Source organism: Citrus clementina, unplaced genomic scaffold (genome assembly GCF_000493195.1).
Source record: "Citrus clementina cultivar Clemenules unplaced genomic scaffold, Citrus_clementina_v1.0 scaffold_8, whole genome shotgun sequence".
In the NCBI taxonomy this organism is placed as follows: Eukaryota; Viridiplantae; Streptophyta; class Magnoliopsida; order Sapindales; family Rutaceae; genus Citrus; species Citrus x clementina.
The window spans coordinates 1,849,637-1,874,359 of NW_006262022.1; the positions used below are offsets into that span (position 1 = coordinate 1,849,637).

A 24,723-nucleotide genomic window follows, 5' to 3' on the forward strand; every position below is an offset into this window, starting at 1 on the left:
ATTTTGTAGGCATCTCATTATTAAACGGTCATTTTTAAGTGCTTTTTGCTAAGTTGTTACACATTCGAGGATGTAAACACATTTTTCTTGCTTCTATTTTTTAAATATAAAATTATTTTTATTGGGTCAAGCTTAAAATTCTGACAGAAATTATCATTTATTGGTCTCTTGAAACCCGATAATGAGTATTTAAAGTCGAAGGTAGCATTAGCAATATATTTACTATTAGTTAGATAATCATTAATTATTATTATTATTATTAACAATTTATAATGCTTAACAAAATTTTATTTTAATAACAATAATCTATTAAAAAAATATTTATGATTATAATAAAATTATAATTATAATTATAATTCATTTAATAATAATTATATTTTTAATTAAATGGAGGTTATTTTGAGAATTTAAAATTATGGGGGCGAATTCATACTCTATGGTTTTAATAAAATAAAATTGAGTATAAGGGAGTTAAACAAAATTTTATATTTAAAAAATTTATAATATTTATAAATAAAATATAAATATTATAGAGTATAAATAAAAATAAAAAGTGCTAAATATAGGCTGTATACAGCCATAAACGAAGAAAGTTTGGATTTGTAATTATATTTCATAAGAAAATTATCGCCGTACCTTCCTGGTTCCTTTATCTATCGTCAAGACATTGTGTTATGGATCGCAATTCCATTAACACTGTTCTCCTCTCAATTATTCAGCGTAGCTAAACCTGAAAGTGGATCTTCAAATCATTGAGCATGGCAGCATTGCAATTATTTTTTCTCTTTGTGGCCCTTAATGTGGTCCTTGGTTCATCACGGCAAATCATCACGACCCTGCCGGGCTTTGATGGTGATCTTCCCTTCAAACTCGAAACTGGGTATGTTCTATTTTGTTTTATTTTTCCTTTCTTGACATACTTATTAGCTGAATTAATTTCCCCAGAAAGAAAAAAAAACAATTTATTAATTACTTTTAGGTATATTGGGGTGGGAGAGAATGATAATGCGCAGCTGTTTTACTACTTCATTGAATCCGAGCGGAGTCCTGAAGATGACCCTCTTCTGCTTTGGCTCTCCGGAGGCCCTGGTTGCTCTGGATTTTCGGCCCTTGCGTATCAACTTGGTATATTTTTTTATTCCTGAAATGAAATATATATATATATATATATATATGCTTTTATTTTTTTGGTTTCCAATCTCCTTTTTTTCGTAGAGAGTGGGGTCCAAATCTTACGTTATATGCAACACCTCACGAGATTTAAGAGTAAAACCAAATAGCACCCACATCATATATATTTGATCATATATATATTTGTTGAAGTATGCATCGACGACTCTTTCTCTAGACAACTTAGGCGATTGTTTAGAGCCCTACTATAGATGAAGGTTCCTAAATTTATTCTTAAATTATAATTATTAATTATTGATTTATGTTTATTATTATTTTATAATTATATTTTCCATAAACAAACTAGTAAATCCTTACAAAATCCCCTTTTAACATTATAATTAACAATTTTAATCTCATTTATTTCCTCCATATATTTAATCTAAAACTCTATAAAGGCCACATATTTTTTAAAATTATTGTCCATTAATATCTTTTTCCAATAAAAAAAAAATGTATGAAACCTTCATTGCTTTGGTGAAAAAACTACTTTCTCTATCCTACTTTTCACTTAAGAAAAAAAAATTCAATTGTTTTACTATTTATTGATCACTGCTGCTCAAAGGCTCTATACATCAAAGTTAAAGTTCTCAAATTTTTCAGGTTCTATTTTTCCATTCTCTTATTAATTAATTATGTTATTCAGTTGCTTTTGTTTCTTTTAAAAAATATTATTGTGTTCATAGATTGTTTTCTTGCAATTATCTAGCATAATTTTTTACTTAATTACTCTTGCTTCAATAGGAAAAAAATGTCTACTACAAAAATATGCATTAGGATACAAAAAACTTCAAAAATAAGAGAAGAATAGAAAAGTTAGTTTAATCTAAAAAAGGAGCCATTAGTAAAAACTTATTTAAGATCAACTATATCATAGGAATATTAAATAGGTTAACTATATTGTCTATTGAGAAAGATATATTAAGAAAATTAGAATATAAAAAATTGATTAATAATTATGCATCTCAAAAGCTAGAGAAACTGATTTTAAATAAATAAACTTTTAATCAAATTAATACCTACATTTTACCTTAAAGTTTTTAAAATGCCTAATTAAAACAATTTGCCTAAGGCCTAAAATATGATTGAGCCGCCCCTAGAAGTATGAATCAGAATTAGAATTCGAGAACAAACAACAACATCTGATCAGTCAGTGAGCGTTGGCCAACTGGCCGATTTGGGGTTGGATGACACGTCGGTTTAAAGCTTTGATCACACGTTTGAAATCTACTCATGTCATATGAGTGCAGTTAGTAAAAGATGTGCATTGCATGTGATTCGCTTGAACATTATAGGCTTTAAATGACAGTCTTGGATGTCATTTAGCTCACTTATGGATTCCACATGTCCTGGACATGGGAGAGGCAGTCAAAGGCAGTCAAAAGAAGCTAAAAAATTCTTGCTTTGTTGAAACAAACCCAGAATGCAAGTTGGCTTCTTAACCAACTTCCTTGATGCTTCTATAGTGATATATAAAGCTATTTAGGTTGTGCTTTGGTTCTTAGATTCATTGAAACTTTCCCTATAAACTTGTAATTTGATTTGCAACAGCGAAAGAAACCATAGCTTTGTTTCTCAAGAGGATGTAGGCCACCGGCCAAACCTCTATGGATCTTGTTTGTCTTGTTTCCTTTATCTTCTTCTGTGTTATTTGAGTTTAAATACAATTGATAAGCATTCTTGATGTAATATTCAATGTGTGGTGTATCATCTTGGGCTCAAGATTGGATTAACTTCTTATCTTTATTCCAACAATAATAAACTTAAGTCTTGATTGGTATTAAGGCATAATTGTAAAATAAAAGTTGACAGCATACGTTATAATTGTAATTTTTAAATTAATCTATCTTCCAAACCACAGCAATAAATGTTTACCAAACATTTTTTTTTTTACTATTATAGATGGGGATATGAACTCTCCAGAACTCCTTTTTATAGCTAGAAGCCTAGATTAGAGAATAATATTTTTAAAAAAATTAAAGTGATAATTCATATAAGGCCACAACTATTATAATAAGGTAGAATAAATTTATATTTGAGGGGAGTTTATGCTAAGTTTAGCTTAGGGTGTGTTTTTATGATGTTTGGGGTATCTAGTATCGCTGAGATACACCAACTAGGTGGTGAGCTATAATGATCTACATAGTGATCTAAGGTAGTCATATGGAAAACAATAAGGAGCTTAATAGTGCATGTAAGAATTAATCTGGGGAGTTGATACTTGATATTGAGAGCTGATGTGTGCTGAGGAGAGCAGCTCAGGTGAGCTTCAAAGATAGCTTAGGTGATCTCTCAAAATACTTAGTGTAATTAGAGTAGATCCAATAAGTTCATATGTGAAACAAAATCTCGATCTCATATTGAAAATATAGTAAAAAAGAATATAAATATAAAAAAATATACAATGCTTATATCAAGTATGTAAAATCACAAGATCAAGCAGCTGATATCTTCACTAAGCCACTCAAGCAAGAAGACTTTGTAAGATTCAGAAGTTTGCTTGGTGTCACAGGATCAAGTTTAAGGGGAGGTGTTGGATCATAAACTTGATCCAAGATGAATAAATCAAGCCCAACTCATGGAAGATTCCATGAGTAGGTATGGTTGGTGAGGTTTGAATTATTTGTGTTAGGTGTGTTAGTTGTGGTTGGTGAAGTAGGTGAGTGGTAGATTTTAATGGATGGTGAGGATTTGTTTATTAGTTGAATAAATGAATGGTTGTAATTAGTTTGTTTCATGTATAAATACCCCCTCTCCCATTTGGTTTAAACATCAAGTGAAGTAGCAAAATCTCTAAGGTGTAGAGTGAAAAAATAAGAGTTGTAATTGGTGAGGAGTGTTGTTGAAGAAATAAAATAGTGTTTTTGTGTGTTTTATTTATTAATTCTCCAACAAAGTGGTATCAGAGCTAGTGCTTGATGCTATATATAGTCACATAGCATATCAAATCGAAGATCTCGATGAGAGGAACGTGACGCCGCAAAAATCATCCCGATCCGAGATGGGACGCGCCCACACTTGCCGCCGGAAGTTTTCTGTCCTGAAGTTGAGCCGAACTGAACCAAGCCGAGCCGAGCTGAACCGAATCAAGTCGAACCGAGCCAACTCGAGCTGAACCAATCCGGACCGAACCAAGACTACCAAGCTGGTGTTGACCGTTGACCGACGTTGACCGTTGACTAGCGTTGACCATTGACCGTTGACCGAAAGTTGACTCGAATCCTTCCCAAGGTTTTTCGACGTGCCGGATCCATCTGTGCTTTCAGAATCTCCAAATTCTCACTCAATTTGTGAGTTATGGCAAACAGTGGTATGATGTCATTTCAAGTTCCACAATTAAAGGGAAGTAAGTTTGACAATTGGAGTATTAAAATGAAGGCTCTATTGGGCGCACATGATGTATGGGATGTTGTGGAGAAAGGCTTTATTGTGCCGGAAAATGAAGCCACTTTAACTGCGGCGCAGAAAGAGAATTTAAAAGACTTGAAAAAGAAAGAGAATAAAGCAAAGTATCTCATCTTTCAATCATTAGATTAAGATACTTTTGAAAAGATTGCTGATACAACCTCCTCAAAAGAAGCATGGGAGAAACTAGAGACTTCTTACAAAGGAGCGGAGCAAGTTAAGAAGGTTCGTCTCCAAACATTACGAGGAGAATTTGAGTCCTTACACATGAAGGCGTCGGAGTCAATTTCTGACTACTTTACTCGGGTTGTGACCGTTTCCAATGAATTAAAAAAAAATGGCGAGGAGTTAAAAGAGGTAAGGATCATTGAAAAGATACTTCGATCAGTAAACTTGAAGTTTGACCATATTATTGTGACAATTGAAGAAACAAGAGATCTGGAGGATATGACGATCGAGCAACTTCAAGGAAGGTTGCAAGCCTATGAAGAAAAACAAAAAAAGAAGCAAGGAATCAAAGAACAACTTCTTAAGATGGAAGTCAATTCAAAGAAAAGAGAAGAAAGCTCCGACAACGAGAGAATGCACTATGTCGGAGGTAGAGGTCTTGGTCATGGATGAGGTTGGAATTTCAACAACAACAACTCCAATTATGTCAAAGGAGAAAGTTCAACTAGAGGACGAGGCAGAGGCAATCCAAGATCGAGGTATGTCAAATCCCAAGTACAATGCTATAATTCTCAAAAGTTTGGGCATTATGCTTCAGAATGCAGAGCTCCAAGCACCAGAATTGAAGAGAGAGTGAACTATGTTGAAGAGAAAAATGGTGAAGATGGCACACTTTTACTAGCACACAATGACACAAGTGGAGGTCAAGAAAATACATAGTATCTTGACACAGGTGCTAGCAATCATATAAGTGGAAACGGAAGCATGTTCGTGCAACTAAGTGAATCTGTGAATGGCAGTGTCGCTTTTGGAGATGATTCAAAAGTACCAGTGAAGGGTAGAAGTAACATTTTTTTTTGGTGCAAAAGATGGTAGCCACCAAATAATTTCAAATGTTTACTATGTGCCCAATATGAAAAGCAACATTCTTAGTTTAGGTCAACTTTTAGAAAAAAGCTATGATATTCACTTAAAAGATTATAATATTTTCCTAAGAGATGACAAAGGAAATCTAATTACAAAGCTGGAAATGTCGAAGAATAGAATGTTTCCATTAAATATTCAAAATGATGTTGCAAAATGTCTCAAAGCCTGTCACAAAGATCAATCCTGGACTTGACATCTTCGATATGGGCATCTCAACTTTGGAGGACTGGAGCTACTATCTAAGAAGAACATGGTGAAAGGCTTACCATACATCAATCACCCTGATCAATTTTGTGAAGGATGTTTACTTGGCAAGCAGTTCAGAAAGAGCTTTCCAAAGGAGTCAAACTCAAGAGCTCAGAAGCCACTCGAGCTCATTCAGACTGATGTGTGCGGTCCATTCAAGCCAAACTCTCTTGGTAAAAGTAACTATTTCCTTCTCTTCATAGACGATTTTTTAAGAAAATTGGGTGTATTTTTTGAAGCAAAAATTAGAAGTCTTTGAAGCTTTCAAGAAGTTTAAAGCTGCAGTTGAAAAAGAAAGTGGATACCAGATTAAATCCATGAGATCTGATCGAGGTGGAGAGTTCACTTCCAAAGAATTTTTTGAGTTTTGTGAAGCAAATGGAATTCGACGCCCTTTGACAGTTCCAAGATCCCCCCAACAAAATGGTGTTGCAGAAAGGAAGAACAGAACCATCCTCGACATGGCAAGAAGCATGCTTAAGAGTAAGAGGCTACCTAAAAAATTTTGGGCTGAAGTTGTTGCATGTGCAGTCTACTTATCCAATCGATCTCCATCAAGAAGCGTGTGGGGCAGGACGCCACAAGAAGCTTGGAGTGGAAGAAAACCTGGCATCACCCATCTAAGAGTTTTCGGAAGCATTGCCCATGTACATGTACCAGACGAAAGTAGAGCCAAGCTGGATGACAAAAGTGAGAAGTTCATCTTCATCGGCTACGACAACAACTCCAAATGATACAAGCTTTACAATCCAAACAACGGGAAGATCGTGATCAGTCGAGATGTAATTTTTGATGAAGAAGGAGAATGGGATTTTGGCTCTGGTGTGGATGACTTCAACTTCTTTCCCATTAAAGAAGATGATCATACACAGATAAAACAAGTAGACGAACAACAAGAGCCTGTCACTCCACCTATCTCACCAGCATCAACCACATGCGGAGATTCACCGTCGTCTTTCTTAAATGAAAGAACCGAAGAACGTACAAGGAGTCTTCAAGATCTCTATGAGGTAACTGAGAGACATAATAATCTCACTCTCTTTTGCCTCTTTGCTGATTGTGAGCCAGTCAACTTCCAAGAAGCTGCACTAGATGAGAAGTGGAGAATTGCAATGGATGAAGAAATCAAAGCCATTGTGAAGAATGATACTTGGGAGCTTACTACTCTTCCAAAAGGTCACAAGGCGATCGGTGTCAAATGGGTGTATAAAACAAAAAGAAATGCGAATGGAGAAATTGAAAGGCACAAGGCGAGGCTAGTTGCAAAAGGCTATAGTCAAAAGGCTGGCATAGACTATGACGAGGTATTTGCTCCTGTAGCTCGACTTGAAACTATTAGACTTATTATTTCTTTGGCTGCTCAGAACAAATGGAAGATTTTTCAAATGGATGTGAAGTCTGTTTTCTTGAATAGATTCCTTGAAGAAGAAGTTTACATTGAACAACCATTAGGCTATGTGGTGAAAGGACACGAGGACAAAGTTTTGAGATTGAAGAAAGCTCTTTACGGGTTAAAGCAAGCACCAAGGGCATGGAATAGCAGAATTGACAAGTATTTTCAAGAGAAAGGCTTCACCAAATGCCCATATGAACATGCTCTCTACATCAAAGAAAAAGATGAAGATATTTTGATTGTGTGCCTGTATGTGGATGATCTCATCTTCACTGGAAGTAATCCAAGCTTGTTTGAAGAGTTTAAGAGAGTGATGATCAAAGAGTTCGAAAGGGCTAACATCGGACTGATGGCATATTACCTCGGCATTGAAGTCAAGCAAAAGGAAGAAGGCATATTTATCTCCCAAGAAAGCTATGCAAAGGAGATTCTCAAGAAGTTCAAGATGAATGATTGTAAGCCTATAAGCACGCCAGTGGAATGCGAAGTCAAGTTATCCAAATATGATGAAGGCGAAGATATAGATCCAACATTCTTTAAAAGTTTGGTTGGAAGCCTACGTTATTTGACATGCACAAGACCAGATATCCTTTATGCTGTTGGACTTGTGAGTCGATACATGGAGAATCCAAAGATCACCCATTTTAAAGCTACAAAAAGAATCATTCGCTACATTAAAGGTACAATTAATTTCGGCTTGTTATACTCATTTTCTAATGACTACAAGCTTATTAGATATAGCGATAGCGATTGGGGTGGAGATGTAGATGATCGAAAGAGCACAACAGGATTTGTGTTCTTCATGGGAGATACTGCTTTCACATGGATGTCAAAGAAGCAACCAATTGTCACGCTATCCACCTGTGAAGCTGAATATGTAGCCGCCACATCAAGTGTTTGTCATGCAATTTGGCTCAGAAATTTGCTGAAGGAGTTGAGTTTGGCACAAGAAGAGCCAACCGAGATTTGTGTTGATAACAAATCAGCAATTGCCCTATCCAAGAATCCAGTCTTTCATGATCGAAGTAAACACATAGACACTCGCTATCATTTCATAAGAGAGTGTATTGCGAGAAAAGAAGTGCAAATCAAGTATGTAAAATCATAAGATCAAGCAGCTGATATCTTCACTAAGCCACTCAAGCAAGAAGACTTTGTAAGATTCAGAAGTTTGCTTGGTGTCACAGGATCAAGTTTAAGGGAAGGTGTTGGATCATAAACTTGATCCAAGATAAATAAATCAAGCCCAACTCATGGAAGGTTCCATGAATAGGTATGGTTGGTGAGGTTTGAATTAGTTGTGTTAGGTGTGTTAGGTGTGGTTGGTGAAGTAGGTGAGTGGTAGGTTTTAATGGATGGTGAGGATTTGTTTATTAGTTGAATAAATGAATGGTTGTAATTAGTTTGTTTCATGTATAAATACCCCCTCTCCCCTTTGGTTTAAATATCAAGTGAAGTAGCAAAATCTCTAAGGTGTAGAGAGTGAAAAAATAAGAGTTGTAATTGGTGAGGAGTATTGTTGAAGAAATAAAATAGTGTGTTTTATTTATTAATTCTCCAACACAAACCCTCTATTTTTATAAAAAATAAATAAATAAGTTATATATTAGAATAATAAATTAAAAATTAAAAAATAATGAAAAAAAGCTTAAATCCCTAATTTATATATCAATAATGAATCAAAAAACCCAAATTATAAATTATACTATCTTTTACGTTTAATTAATTAAAAGAGTGCTTGAATTAGAGAATCCAGTATTAAAAAAATTAAATCTCTAAATTTTTATTTGTTTTTTTCTTTCTTTATTATTTTATTTTAAAATATTCATTTTCTATAATTCATTGTTGATTATAATAACTTGTTCATTATTAACTCATTTTCAAATTTACAACAATTTAAAAAAAGTAAAAAAATAAGTGAAAGTCCAAGCTTAGCCCGAGCCTGGCCCTTAAACTTCCCCTCTAATAGGCTTAAGCCGGACTTTTTCACCATCCATAATTTATATTGCTCTTAAGTATTATACCAATTTTATTCTTTTAATTATCTACGTGTCCTTCATTTTTTAGTTCAAAAATATCTTATTAAATTTACCTTCAAACAGGAATCAATGGTTGTGGCACAAGGCATTAGTTATAGTAAATGATAGAGTTGGGCTACCGGAAGAAACAATGAATTAAAAAACAATAGCTATTGGTTGCAGATACGTAGTATAATAAGTTATAATAACACGTCAGTATTTTAATTTTTTTAATTAATAGAACAATATGTGAGTTGGTTGAAAACATTTATTATAAGTCTTACATCCGGGTTAAAATAGAAAAAAAGAAGTATTTAAGCACGTTGACATTTTTAATAAGACATTATTAGCGGGATATTAGGAACGTCATCGGAATTTTAATGGATTTTAAAATAGTAAATTACATGAGGAGTTTTATCATTATCCTTTCTTAATATATCTTGATGGTATGTCCTTTGTAGGTCCATTGTCATTTGACTACGAAAATTCTAGAGAAAACTCCTCAAAGTTGTTGTTGAATCCATACTCATGGACAAAGGTGAGACATTAATTAGAAAATTCTTTTACAAACTTTGTGTTTTAATAATAATAATAATAAATTTGGAATTGTATTAGAGATCTCATTGGGAGTTGCATGTAAATTATTATTCAGGTTGCCAGTATTATATTCATAGATGCACCAGCTGGCACCGGATTCTCATATGTCAAAAATTGGCAAGGATTCGTTATGAATGATACACTTTCAGCAGTGCAAACGTATTTTTTTCTAAGAAAGGTGAGTAAAAATTGAGGTGGTGTGCGTCTTACTGCATAATAAAATCACTAACAATTAATTTATTATAAGTTGATGACCATTTGTAAGAATATTAGCTTAGCTTTAAACTAAAAGTTAATATTTTAGCTGTTGTGCTTTATTAATTAAGTGGAAGTCCAAGTAGTGCAAACATATATACCTTAAATCATGCATCAATTGAGTCTATTGGTTTTCAAAATTAATGCATTATGCATGCTAACCAATCTTTTTAATTTGTATATGAATGATGGATTAGTGGCTTATAGCTCATCCCAGTTTCCTCGCGAATCCACTCTATATTTTTGGCGATTCCTATTCTGGCAAAGTTCTTCCAATCGTTGTTCAAAAAATTTCTGACGGTAATTTTTTTTTTCCCCTTCTTCCATCTTAGAATTTAGTTACTCTGCATGCTGTGAAACAGAATCAAACATTTGCCAAATTCACTTGCAGAATATAATGGCATTGATTATTACCGTATTTATCACAATTATCATTATTTAGTTGCTGATACTTTGTTGCAGGTATTGATCTCGGAGATGAGCCCAGAATGAATCTCAAAGTAGGTCACCTAGAATCGGATATCACATAAATTTTGATTTATTTCATTCTCAGTTTTTTACAGGACTATTGAATCTTAACAATTTTGATAATGGACACAGGGATATTTGCTTGGCAACCCAGTAACAGATGAGGCTTTAGACACCAATTTTAGACCACAATTCGCATATATGAAGGGACTCATCACCCATGAAATCTACGAGGTGACTTCTTTAATCGTATATAATTTTCAAATTAATATTTTTTGTGTCTAAATATAAAATCCTTTCTCTAATGTAAGTGTCTTCATTTTTTTCCCATGCAGATATTTTATTAAGTCATATAGTTTAATAGAGTACTATTAATTTTTAAGTTAATAAGATAAGATTTTTTTAAAGTTTATTATCTAATAAATTTATTGAATTATTAATTTGTCATTTGACCCAAGCCAAGACTAACAAAAACTATCTTTTAATTGAAATTATCAAATTTATCAAGTATTAATTTAACCAGGTTCCGTTGTATATGTAAAACATAGATTTAGCTAGTTACTGGTAACCAATTAGTGGCGAAGCCATGTTAGGACCTAGGGTTGGCAGAATTCCCTAAATCTCTTTTGAGATTCGGGATCCAGGCCCATTTGAGACGAGATTCGAAATCAAATTTATCTTAGTTTACTATTCGGATCAGGATTGGGACTCAAATTTTTCCTAAATTATTGCTTGGTACAGGATTCAAGATGTTTGAAGATCCTGATCAGGATCTTAAACGTCTCGAAATCTCAGTTTCCACAGGTGCATGACAAATTAATTTGATGAATCAGTATCACATATATATATATAGAATATATCAGTCATATGTTTATAACACATCATTTTAATAAATAAAATATATATGATATGTCGGTCATAATCGTATGACATGTCGTTTATGATAAAAACTGCAATGTGTGATAGAAAACTCATGTTATTCGGAACAATTCAAGATCCCAATTGAGACGGATCAGGATCCATTTTTGTCCCAATTTACTACTTGATAAGGGATTTAGAACACATTTTTTGCCCGATTATCTATCAGGACAGGATCAGTATTGACAAATCCTAGCCCGTTCGGGATAAATTTTTAACCTTACCAGGGTTGAAGTTATGTAAAATCCTCAATATTTTAGGTTCAAATTATAAGGAGAAAAAAAATGGTGGGTCCTGTAGGTCTTATTCATCGATAAGTAGTTGACATCCACATTTATATAAAAATCAGACACCAAAATTAAAAGAAGGATATAAATACAAGGTATGATATATGAATATGAACTGCCATGTATTAATTGCTTAAAATGTGTGAGATGCTTCTTTTATTTTCTGTTTACAGTCAGCCAAAAGAAATTGCAGGGGCGAGTACACGAATGCAGATCCAAGCAATGGCTTATGTAAAGCTGATCTTCAAAATATAACAGCGGTATATAGAACAAAACTCGTTGTCATTTTGTTCAATTAACTAGTATTATAAGTACAGGTAGCAAAATTAACTCACCCAATTGCATTTGTAGTGCATTGGAAAATTATGTATCCAGAACATATATGAACCTCAATGTAGTTTAGATATACTCAGAAGACCAGTGCAATTCATGTGGGATCGCGCCATCATCGAAGAAGATTCTTTTGATTTTCTCTATTCGCCAGTTCAATCAGCCCCAAGGCATTGGTGTCGGGTAAAATTCTATACACACACACAATAAATGTGCAATAACCCATCAATGTGTATAGAATCAATCAATCAACTTTGATCAAGGTAACGTATTTCATATCCAATTAATTTTGAACGTTAATGTCTCTTTCAGTCCTAGGGTCTGATTTAATTACCCTATTAGTCCTTGAATCTATAAGTTATTTGTTTTTGTAAAATCAACTTAATTATACTTAACTTTTCATATGTTGCATGTCAGACCAAAAAAAAAAAAAAAAACCTTCGCTCGTAAAAAGTTAGATCTAACAGTTGTGGAAATAACACTAGAAACCAACTAATAACCAAAACTGAAAACTCAATGGAATATATATAGGGGAATTTACTCAATTTTAAACGTAAACATATATAAGCAGCACTGCAGCGCACATCTGTTTCTAAGGTTTCTTTACTTTTATTATTATTGTTGTTATTATTGCATATTTGCTATGTAATCAACAATTATAGTATGAGCTGCTGATGTTCCACTTTCATAGAAAGATAACTATTTCTACTCGTACAATTGGGCAAATAATAAAGCTGTGCAAAAGGCTCTGAGAGTTCGGGAGGTATGTTATGGTTGGTTAGAGCATAGTCGCAACCCAAATCATTAAATATTATTTTTACTAATGCATTCCCATATGAGCAGGGGACAGTAGAATATTGGACGAGATGCAATAAAAGTTTGTCTTACACATATGATGTCTCAAGTGGTGTTGATTATCACCGAAAGCTCACCAAGAAAGGCTATCAAGTTTTGGTTTACAGGTAATAATATATAGAAAAGTTATTAGGAGCGTATGTTCCAATATTTTAGAATGCCAACATTTTGAAGGATGAATAAATTCATCAATGATCGGGAATGTTCAATGATCCTGAATATGTAACTAATGAAATGATAGTTTGGAATATGCCTGATTGCTTTTTATACATGAGACTTCTTCTCCTTCTTCGAATTTTTTCACAAACGTAATTCAAGCTTGTATCTAAAAAGACACTATAACGCTCTTGTTAGCTCATATTTTATGAATTTTCAGTAAATCAAATTTAGTTTTGTCTTCTTCTAGTGCGGTTAATAGTCCCTTCTCGATTTTTTTGACCCATATTTGAGTCTTAAATTGAGTCTCAATATTATGTGTCACTCATTTACTAGATGATAGATTTCATGGCTTTTAAAGTCACTTAACCAGCATCCAATAGACGAATGCTACAATAATTGAAACTTAAATTTTGGGATACCTAGTATTGCTCTTAAAACTTTATCATGGACTTGCTATGATGGACTAGGTTTCTAGCTATCTCGTAGTCTACACATTGGACTAATTTTCTTTCACGAATACAGCGGAGATGTCGACATGGTAGTTCCATATATGGCTACTGAAGCATGGATAAAGTCATTAAATTTGACGATTGAAACTGGCTGGCAGCCGTGGTTGGTGGAAAGTCAAGTTGCAGGGTTGGTTTATTTTCATCTCAGCTTGTTTATCATATTTGGAATATTAACTTTAACATTATATGATATCTCACAGTTGTTTCAATTTCTACTATTGATTTCTGTAGATATTGGTACCGTTACAAGGGAAAGAACAATTATCATTTGACATTTGCCACAGTAAAGGCAAGAATAAATCATTTTCCCTGAAAACTATCTACCGTGATTAATTAGCTAATTAAGCAGCTATATTATATAATTAATGACTACTAATTGTGTAATTAATATGGGTTGTGCAGGGAGCAGGTCATACAGGTCCAGAGTACAAGCCTAAGGAATGTCTTGCAATGATCGACAGGTGGTTCGCATCCTATCCTCTCTAGAGCCACGTTCATATAATTATTAAGTTTTCGAGATTGAAAAATAAATGTGGAAGTTAAGTGGCTGATGGCGTTGTAAACACCGATGAAATTATTTATGTTTGGCTTTACCAAACTTATGATCTGAAAAACTAGTATTGCAAGAGCCTTGATGCTCCTATTTGCTTTTTTAAAAATGTCGCTCCAAACTCATTTGTGTACGGTTTTTTTTTCATCTTAACTTGGTTATCATATTTGTCTTATGAAATAATTATAATTGTCACACGTCTGCCATATATAAGCCTCGGGATCAAAAACTGTGACATGAGTAATCGTCAGAGCCGCTTTGCATTCAATAAGGGACTTAAGTGACACAAAAATTTAATGGGAATTCTATTGAAATTGATTGATTGGACAAAATGAGAGGAGGAAACACCTCCACGTCTACCCATTAATTATAAGACAACACTGGTAGGTACTAATTTCTGGTGTTCAATACTAACTTTCTGAGCTTAATTCCCTCAACCACCAAACAAAAACCTCGGCTTCTAGGTGGACTAACTGATAATATAAGACTCTTTTACAAGATTATATAAGACATGAATTACCTAAAAAACAAATTCATATTTCACTTGTGATAAGTATAATAAATGCCGTACCTTTCTCGGTCTTCATCAGTTCATTGAGCACTAGAAGATTAACGTATAAAATGTATGTATTAGAAGCTCCCGAAACTTAATTAGATCGGTCTCAGGAGTCGGAAACCGGCAATAAGACGGCATGAGGCAAATAGCGAAGATCAAACAAAGATGAAGCCCAAAACACTAAGCTCCAAAGTTTCACTCATCGTAGCTTTAAAAAACAATGTTAATAATAATAATCCTCTCATCGTCTTCTTGTTTCCATCATAAGACCTGTTCAATGCTAACCATATGAAAACTAATAACTCTCCTTTTCCTGGTGTCAGTTCTTTTATTCTCTTGTTCGTATTCATTTCTTAATTCAATTTTATAATGCTTTTAGACTTGCCTTCTTATAAGTTACCATAGCCTTCTTGCCGTCCAAAATTGCAGTCCAAATTTGCATTAGATGCTACCGTTACCCAAAATAAAATCAAAATAGGAGCCAGCGCAGTATAAATTTACATAATCATTGATTTCTTAAGCCATGTATTGCTTCACACTTTTTAGAATCCAATTTCTTCAATCTCAAATTGTCCCAGTTAATCAATTATTGACCATGAAAAGCAAGGAAAAAAAGAAAACCAAATTCATGCAAATTATGTCATCACCTGTCTTGCTTCTAAGGAATGCTAGGGATTCTTACATCAACAGCTTCAATGGCTGTGCCAATGACGTTGGACGAGGCGGCGCGGTGGTCTGTCCGGTTCCACATGTTTCCCATGTGCCCAAGAATTTCAGTTATGGCAGCTCCAAGTCAAGGGATGACGAAAAGCTTAGAGAGATGTTAAGACAGGCGACGTGTAAGCGGATTATTGGCCGGGAGGTGGGGCTGAATCTACAGCGGCAAACGGAGGTGATTGAGGCTACTACTATGCGAAAGAGTTACAGTGTTGGCGTTGGAAAGATAGGGAGAATTGATGAAGATAAGGCTTGTTCCTTTGAGGAGAATTTGTTGTACCCAAGGAGCAAAAGCCATGCCATTGGAAATGTTTTGCATCGTTAATTAGTTAGTGAAATACTACTACATTTAATATGCTAGTTACAGTTGAGATTAAGGGTAAAATTGCTTCATTGTTTGTGTATTAATACATTATATATAAAAAGGTCACTCATTTGGTGATGTTCGTTATGAATCTTTGAACTTCTCAAAGTGAAACAAGTTCCGAAATTTAGGTCAATTCCCTTAATTGGTTATTTCAATTTTTACAATCAATCAAAATTATTAAATTTATGCTGATTGGACCATTTCTGTTTCATTTTCAATCACTTGTTTAAATTAAACCTTTCGATCGTGGTGGCCATCAATGGTATAAAACATAATATGTTGCAGAATCCAAATGTTTTCAACCCATAGAAATACTTGTGGAAGTTTATCAAATATTAATATTATTAACATTTAAATCACTTATTTGTTAAAACTATTATCACTTATGATCGATGTTGATATATCGTATAATAACCAATAGTAATCCCACAAATTTGTTTAGTCTCCCTTGTTATCATTTCTCTCAAACATAGCATACTTTTTCAATCATTTTAATGTATGTGGTAGATTTGCAGGCGTGGATCACTTTTGTATGGCTCCATTCAAAAGGGTCTTAAAGTTAATTTTATTTTTTAAATTATCAGGTATGTACAATCCCAAATTTATTAGAAGCCTAAATATATATAATTTATAGTACAATTTAGAGGTTTGTCAAAGTATTAGTTCATAAATCTACTTCCACAAATATAGTTGGAGATATTTACCCTAAATTTTAGGAAAATCAAGAGAAGTTTGGATCCTATCCCTCAATAGTCAATATTGACTGACGTGTGTTACCAGTCAAAAAGGCCTACTGGCCAGTGGCTGAAGACAATTCGGGGGTATTTTGTAATAAATAAAAACTAAAAGAGGTCAAAATACAAAACTCATTATTATTAAGCTTTGTTTTGTGAAAAAAAAAAGTACAGCATTGGTGTCGGGGGTAGGTAGCATGTGTGTTCCAAATCTTAGCAGGCACGGCCTTCCAAATTTCAAAATGTATGTCTAAATAATGCCGTACCTTCCTGGTTCCTTATCTATCGTGAAGACATTGTGTTGTGGATAACAATTCAATAAACACTGTTCTCCTCTCAACTACTGAGCGTAGCTAAAACTGAAAGTGGATCTTCAGATCGTTGAGCATGGCAGCATTGCAATTATTTATTCTCTGCGTGGTCCTTAATATGGTCCTCAGTTCATCACAGCAAATCATCACAACCCTGCCGGGCTTTGATGGTGATCTTCCCTTCAAACTCGAAACTGGGTATGTTCTATTTTGTTTTATTTTTCCTTTCTTGACATACTTATTAGCTGAATTAATTTCCCCAGAAAAAAATAATACTGTGTTAATTATTTGCAGGTACATTGGGGTGGGACAGAATGATGATGTGCAGCTGTTTTACTACTTCATTGAATCCGAGCGGAGTCCTGAAGATGACCCTCTTGTGCTTTGGCTCTCCGGAGGCCCTGGCTGTTCTGGGTTTTCTGGCCTTGTCTTTGAAATTGGTATGAGAATATTATCCATTTATTCCGCTTATTATCTTTGTCTTTATTCATTTTAATAACATTTTTGAAGAGAATCTAATTTTATAAGGTTCCATTACTATTAAAAGATCATGGACGAAATGTTTCCCTTCTTTGTTTATATTTAAATCATGCTTTTCACTAATTCAATTATTGTAGGTCCATTGTCATTTGACTATGAAAAGTCCAAGGTAAACTTACCTAAGTTTTTGTTGAACCCATACTCGTGGACAAAGGTACGACATCGTTTCTCTTCGTTCTTCGATTTTATAAATTGTAAATTTAATTAATAATTACAACCAGATTTTTATCAGATATTTTCTTAAAGCAGGGCGCGGCGCAGAGATGAGCTCTGCTAGTGCCCTAGGGGCTCAGGCTACGCATAATTCTATTCAAAGACGTGAATAACTATTTATATTTTGGCCCCTTATGATATATATTATTTTACGTTTTGGCACCTTTAGTTTTACTTATTTATAATGTGGCTCCAAATTTTAGGGACCATTATCTTCTTCTGATCTGTGCACTCCTGATCTTTTACAGATCTTGTACCACTTGTATTTTAATATTGATGGATGATTATAATTTAATTATTTTTTTTAATTTATTAACCACTAATCATATTAACAGAATTTACTCAGACGAAGATCATATAAAGAGAGGATTCTGATTTAAATTTTAGATGTAAATTCTATTAGTTGGCTTCAATTATGTCTCTTTTTGTCATGGCTACCCTCCTGACCAAGACCTGAGAGAGTTGTCAATTATTTTACAGGTTGCCAACATTATATTCTTAGATGCACCTGTAGGTACAGGATTCTCATACGCCAATACTTGGCAAGGATACATCATGAATGATACCCTTTCAGCGGCACAAAACTATTATTTTTTAAGAAAGGTGAGGACAAAAAATTGCTATAGGTACGGATTAGCAAATATATATAATAACAAACGAACAAAGATTAAAAAATTAATAGATTTTAATTTTTTTTAAATTTTTTAAATTTTTATGATTTGTTATGATTTTGTATTTGTGGTTTTGTTTGTTGCTTAAATGTTGTTGGAATATTACCTAGTTCTAGATGACGTTTTCAAAAAATTTTAGGCTTCATAAAAATATAAAAATAATTCTTTATAGTTAGAAGAGGGATATTGCTAATTTTTTGCTACTGAAATTAATATATGTTATTTATCCCTTACTCCTTTTATAATAGCTAATAACCTTCTTGATAACATATTTATAATAGTATTACCATTATTTTCAAATATATTTTTAATCATATTTATTATAAGAAAACATTTATAAAATAACAAAAAGTACAAAAATCTTATTATTAATTTTTATTCACATCGGACATATATTTGTTATTTTTAGTACTTAAATCATTTTATTTTAATTTTTATTTATATGATTTATTTAATTTATAATGAATATGGATAAAAAGTGTATTTGAAAATAAGATTAATACTGTAAAATTATATTGTTAGGGGAATTATTGACTGTTATGAAAATAATGAGAGAGTAAGTGCTATATATTAATTTCAGTAGAGGAAAATTGATAATCTCCCAAGAAAATAGTCCTAATATAGTTTAATTATTAATAAGAATAAGCTCCACATTATAATAAGTTATATTTTTTTAGATCTCATTCTAAGGAACTTATCTGCATTTAATAATAGTTATTTATGTTTTACAAAAAATATATGTTATATTATGTTAAAGTAACATGCCTTTACATAATAATGAAAAAAAAAAACATTAAAGGGAATGCAAACGTTTAGAGACTTTTAAGAAGACTTTGTATATTCCTAACAATATATGAATATATATAATAGTTTTTTTAAAACTATATTTATTTCTTTTATCAATGTCTATGAATTGAATTTAATATACTCTATTAATTAATTATTGATGTGACGGATACCTTACCTCAATATTATTTACACTAAGGATAATAAAGTCAAAAACAACAAATTCTAAAATTGTACTTCTATTAAGTTATAACATCCTCATAATAATAAAATTAGTTTGGTCCCAACATTATAACTATAGATAAATTTTATTGTATATATTATTAATCAATAAAAAATTTTAAGGGTAAAATAGTAAAAAAAATTGAAAGGTCACTATTTTTTAATAGCTAAACGTATTTCGATAGTCTTTAAAAAATGAAAGGAGAAATAATATTTTCAACAAAAAATTTCATTTAATTTTGTCCAAAAATTAGTAAATTACAGCAAACTGATGCTTTTTTTTTCCCGTCAATTTGTATATGAATCGTAATATCTTTCAGTGGCTTATAGCTCATCCCAGCTTCCTCGCAAATCCACTCTACATTGGTGGTGATTCTTACTCAGGAATAATTGTTCCAATGATCGTTCAGCATATATCTGACGGTAATTAACTCAATAACTATATATGAGCTAAAGGCCTCTATTAAACAAACATTTATTATGATCGTTGGGGAAAAATTGTTGATTTATTGCAGGTATTGATGTCGGACACCGGCCAAGAATGAATCTCAAAGTAAGTCACATAATTAACATATGGGAAATTCAAAAGAAAATTTGGTTTCATTTATTTGATTTACTTATTTTTCAGTAACAGTTCATAGCTTCAGGCACCGAGTTTTGTTGTTTCTATTGAATCTTGATGATATTGATAACAATGGACGCAGGGATATTTGCTTGGGAACCCTCTAACAGATTCCACTGAAAATCAAAACTCAGTGCCACACTTTGCTTACCTGAATGCACTTATCAGCCATGAAATCTACGAGGTGAATTCTCTTTTCATATCTACTTTTCAAAGTAATCGTATGTGTTTATAAAGTCATATCCAATTGTGGATGTCTGCAACTTGTAAAATTAAAATAGCTCCTGGTAACTAGCTACAAGAAATGAAGATGCGAAAGTATGAATCTCAATGTAGTGTTCGCGTCTTTATAGTGCATTAAGGTTCATAAACTTTTTTTTTAATCTTTTTATGGCTAATTAATTAGATATACCTACGTCCCTGTGTTGAATTGTGTCTTCAGTTTGACTAGTAAATAGGAGTCAAGTAGGCTTATAAGTAAAATAAATCTTATCACCTCCAATAATCTTTTTTATTTTTTGACTGGATACTTAGATATCATGGATATAGTACTCTTGTTGAGGATATCATCCCACATTTATTGAGAATCATTAACAAATTTCAACTCTTGAGTTGACTTTTGAATATGAATTAAGCCCAAGAGTTATTATAAGTGCTCTCAGCAAGCTTAAATGGAATGATTTAGTTAACAAATTTGTCCACAAAAAATGGTAATCGGTGAGTGATACATTAAATTCTTTTAACAGATTTCATTTCATTTTATTCTTTCCAGTCAGCCAAAAGAAATTGCCAGGGCGAGTATGTGAATGTAGATCCAAGCAATGGCTTATGTATAGCCGATCTTGAAAATATTACGGAGGTGAGTAGATAATAACGCTTACCCGTCAATTAGTATTAATTACAAGCAGCAACAAAATTAACACATTAATTGAATTTACAGTGCATTAGCAGAGTAAACCACGCGCAGATATATGAACCTTCTTGTAGAGGTCCGTTTATATCCCCTAGACGCAAGCTTTTCAACTGGAATCGCAGCATCATCGAAGAAGATTCTTTAGATTTTCTCTCTTCGCCAACTCAACCGGCAGCTTCAGGAACTTGGTGTCGGGTAAACTCTACAAATGCACATACAATTAGAATAAGCTTAAAATAAATAAATTATGAGTTGAAACCCATAAATCCATATCAAATCCATCAACTTTGATAAATTTCGAATAAAGAGTACACCCCATCTTATCCTATTCAACATTCCATTGATTAAGGATTCAATTTCGGCTGTATTTTTCAGATACGAAAATTCATATGTAATTGGCTGTAGCCACTAGTTAGTTGGTTGGCTCTTGCAGTGAAAGCAAGAGGAAAATGGTTTAAATTCAGGCATACATTTAATTCAATAGGTCGAATTGGATTAGATTAAAACTTTTACAAACCGAACGATTCTTGATTAAACACTAACTTGAATGTTTTCTTTTTTCCTTTTTCCATAAACTCATCAAAGTTTAAATCATAGGCAGCATACAAATATTTCTAACATCTGTGTGTGTGTATACATATTAGGTATTTATGTTATTATCCGATCAATAAATTATATAAGCTAATGATCTTTCCTCCTTGTACAGTTCCACAACTATGTCTACTCATACATTTGGGCAAACGACAAAACCGTTCAAAGGGCTATTGGAGTCCAAGAGGTATGTTAAGCTTAATCCTAAGAATTGTAGCACCCAAATTATTAATTAATTTTGCTCAAACATTTGCACTGACAAGCAGGGGACAGTAAAATATTGGGTGAGATGCAATCAAAGTTTATCGTACACAAAAGATGTCTCAAGTAGTCTTGCTTACCACCGAAACCTCATCAAGAAAGGCTATCAAGTTTTGATTTACAGGTAGCAACTTAGGAAAGAAAAAAATTATTAGACGTGGATGTTCACGTATTTTAGAATACAGATGTCTTAAATCTTTATACGAAAAATTAATACAAGGCATATCAATATATATAAATTGATTGTATATTTAATTTTTAATTAGTCTTTCAATTTTCATATTTCAAGCTGCTGATGCATGCTTTTTCCAAAACATGATAAAAAATTTTGGGATGTCTGCATTTTAAGAAAGTAAGACCCAGGAGTTACATCAAAAAATTCCTTCATCATTAAAATAATTTTAAGATTTTAAATTTTTCAAAACCACCTATTGTTTTATAACTGATAAAAACCTGGCAATGTTTTGAACTGGCTTCGGTCTAAATTTCCAGGGCTTACGGATAATTTTGTTCTGTAAATTCAGTGGTGATGTCGACATGAAGGTTCCATACGTAGCCACTGAAGCATGGATAAAGTCATTAAATTTGACGATTGAAACTGGCTGGCAGCCGTGGTTCGTGGAAGGTCAAGTTGCCGGGTTGGTTTATTTTCATCTCAACTTGTTTATCATATGTGGTATATTAACTGAACATTATATTTCACAGTTGTTTTGATTTATACTATTGATTTCCGTAGATATTGGTACCGGTACAAGGAAAAGAACAATTATCATTTGACATTTGCCACAGTAAAGGCAAGAATAAATCATTTTCCCTGAAAATTATCTACCATGATTTATTAGCTAATTGGTAACTAAGCAGGTATATTATATAGTTAATGACCACTAATTGCGTAATTAATTATGGGTTGTACAGGGAGCAGGTCATACAGCTCCAGAGTACAAACCTAAGGAGTGTCTTGGAATGATTGACAGGTGGTTCGCATGCCACCCTCTCTAGAGCCATGTTCATATAATTAATAAGCTTTCGAGATAGAAAAATAAATGTGGAAATTAAGTGGCTGATGAAGCTGTAAACGTCGATAAAATTACTTATGTTTAGCCAGAGTCCGAGGGCCGGGAGTGTCTTGCAATGACCTACAGGTGGCTTGCCTGTCAATTGTCATTGGCTGAAAAAAAAAAAGTAATTGACGTATTAATTTATTAAGATATTACGATATATATATATATTTTTTTTTTATATTAGTCTCATATTATCTTTTGAATAAAGTAATGCAAACAAAGGCACAAACACTTGCATAACCCCAAGATAATACAAATTAATGAAGGCTTCAAAGCCTATGTTCGGATAAAAGGAGATGCTTCTACATATATACTTATAGAGAGACCTTCAAGTACATAAATTTTTCCTGAGGTTCTTTTAGATTTCCTTTATTATAATTTTGAATCATTTGAAATTCTGATTGGTTTTGTTGGGAAATTCTCCAACCTTTTTTTCTTTTTATTTTTTTTATATAAACCTTGACGGAACGATGAGAAATGATTAACGAAAAAAATTACACCTACATGATCAAGAGAAAAGTATAAGCCTCACTAACACGTAACCATGTTACGTGAAGAATTAAGAAGATTAATAATTCACATGGAAAGAGACAAATACCCAACGCATCCATAACATTAGTAATCTCTTTAAAGACAAAAGGCAATGTCGTTCTTATCCCCTTAGAAGTCAAAAAAAAATTAACGAATAAACGTGCCGATGAAAGTTGGGCTGCCACGTATTCAATCATTGACTCTGAGAGGACGCTGTCGGTGAGACGAGATCCAACCTACGGTACGCTACAATTAGGTGCGTCACTGTACTCGTGTCGACTTTCTATTAGAAAGAGCCACAGCAAAGCTCTCGAGCTTCACACGTAACTGTCGAATCAGATCTCCCATCACCATAATCTTTGATGATGAAAGAATTCATTTATGAAGTAATTAATCTCAATCTCACCATATATATGTGTGTGTTTAAATTCAAGATTTTAGATTTGTTAAAGATCAAATTTAAAATCTGAAAAATTTATTAAATTACATAAAATAGTTTATACTCCTATAACTAAAAGAAAAAACAATTTAAAAATCTGTCGAAAAACGCCGTCTGTGGGGATCGAACCCACGACCACGTGGTTAAAAGCCACGCGCTCTACCACTGAGCTAAGACGGCGGTGCATGCTTTTTGGCAACATAATATTTTATTCAACAAAATTGAAAATAAGCCCGGTCTAAAATTCAGGTACGTACCACGTGCAATTTCGATGGGTATATAAAAACTAATAAAAATGGCAGAGTTTTTACACCCATACAGCGATTTTAACCGACGTTAGTGACGATCTTTAACCGTAAATTTTGGCCGCTTCATAAGTTACTATTGGGGTAATTTAGCGTCAGCGCCCACTACAATGTGCATCAGGCGCCTTAGGGATGGCAAAAATTTTCACGGGAACAGATATTTTTGGAGATTTTTTCTATTCGGAGAGGGTATGGGGATAATTTTATACCCAATTTCTTATTCGGGGAGAGGACGGAGAAATTTTTTTATCCAATTTCTTATTCGGGGAGGGGACGAGGATGAGGTGGAATCCCCATCCCCTATCCATTTCCCCATTTTAATTTTTAATTTTATTTTAATTTTTTAAAATTACTAGTAAATAAATAATAAAATTTAAATTATAAAATTATAAATATTGGTAAAAATAAAAAATATCAAAATATTTATATTATTAAACTTTTAGGCCTAATTAACTAATTAAAGTCCTAAATTTTTATATAAGACATTAAAAAGACCGAGTATATTCTATTAGCCAAATATTTTTTTTTAATTTTAATATTCTTTAAATATTTTAAACTTAAATCTATTTTTTATTTATTTTTAGATGTTATAATTGCCCACAGCGAATCACAATTTTAATATATAATC

At 32.9% G+C, this 24,723-nt stretch overlaps 2 protein-coding genes and 1 non-coding gene across 4 annotated transcripts; 2 read left to right on the forward strand and 1 right to left on the reverse strand.

Moving 5' to 3' along the window:
• Positions 1 to 635: 635 nt before the first annotated feature.
• On the forward strand, positions 636 to 14,376 carry LOC18034357 (serine carboxypeptidase-like 17). Its single transcript, XM_006422710.2, has 14 exons — positions 636 to 880; positions 980 to 1,125; positions 9,789 to 9,865; positions 9,980 to 10,102; positions 10,377 to 10,479; positions 10,642 to 10,679; positions 10,780 to 10,881; positions 12,026 to 12,112; positions 12,204 to 12,365; positions 12,874 to 12,945; positions 13,026 to 13,144; positions 13,719 to 13,832; positions 13,937 to 13,994; positions 14,108 to 14,376. The coding sequence occupies exons 1-14, from the start codon at positions 759 to 761 to the stop codon at positions 14,189 to 14,191; spliced, it is 1,407 nt and encodes a 468-aa protein (XP_006422773.2). The 5' UTR covers positions 636 to 758; the 3' UTR covers positions 14,192 to 14,376.
• Positions 14,377 to 16,868: 2,492 nt separating this feature from the next.
• Positions 16,869 to 22,980, forward strand: LOC18033620 (serine carboxypeptidase-like 18). 2 transcript variants are annotated; one of them, XM_006422714.2, is made up of 14 exons: positions 16,869 to 17,138; positions 17,235 to 17,380; positions 17,558 to 17,634; positions 18,174 to 18,296; positions 19,693 to 19,795; positions 19,888 to 19,925; positions 20,077 to 20,178; positions 20,767 to 20,853; positions 20,935 to 21,102; positions 21,614 to 21,685; positions 21,765 to 21,883; positions 22,284 to 22,397; positions 22,496 to 22,553; positions 22,675 to 22,980. In XM_006422714.2, the coding sequence occupies exons 1-14, from the start codon at positions 17,017 to 17,019 to the stop codon at positions 22,756 to 22,758; spliced, it is 1,413 nt and encodes a 470-aa protein (XP_006422777.1). In that variant the 5' UTR covers positions 16,869 to 17,016; the 3' UTR covers positions 22,759 to 22,980. The 2 variants fall into 2 exon arrangements, with proteins under 2 accessions (XP_006422777.1, XP_024034889.1); XM_024179121.1 differs by lacking the exon at positions 18,174 to 18,296.
• A 918-nt stretch (positions 22,981 to 23,898) lies between these two features.
• On the reverse strand, positions 23,899 to 23,970 carry TRNAK-UUU. Its single transcript has one exon. It is a non-coding gene; the product is annotated as a tRNA-Lys (tRNA).
• Between the last annotated feature and the right edge of the window lie 753 nt (positions 23,971 to 24,723).

What these genes read in the sequence shown, in the direction of transcription:
- LOC18033620 (XM_006422714.2), top strand. Translation starts at nt 17,017, where the DNA reads ATGGCAGCATTGCAATTATTTATTCTCTGCGTGGTCCTTAATATGGTC. An exon ending in ACTATTATTTTTTAAGAAAG is followed by an intron (nt 18,297 to 19,692) that starts GTGAGGACAAAA and finishes AATATCTTTCAG; the next exon opens with TGGCTTATAGCTCATCCCAG. An exon ending in ATCTTGAAAATATTACGGAG is followed by an intron (nt 20,854 to 20,934) that starts GTGAGTAGATAA and finishes TTGAATTTACAG; the next exon opens with TGCATTAGCAGAGTAAACCA.
- LOC18034357 (XM_006422710.2), top strand. Translation starts at nt 759, where the DNA reads ATGGCAGCATTGCAATTATTTTTTCTCTTTGTGGCCCTTAATGTGGTC. An exon ending in CGTATTTTTTTCTAAGAAAG is followed by an intron (nt 10,103 to 10,376) that starts GTGAGTAAAAAT and finishes ATGATGGATTAG; the next exon opens with TGGCTTATAGCTCATCCCAG. An exon ending in TGTTCAAAAAATTTCTGACG is followed by an intron (nt 10,480 to 10,641) that starts GTAATTTTTTTT and finishes ACTTTGTTGCAG; the next exon opens with GTATTGATCTCGGAGATGAG.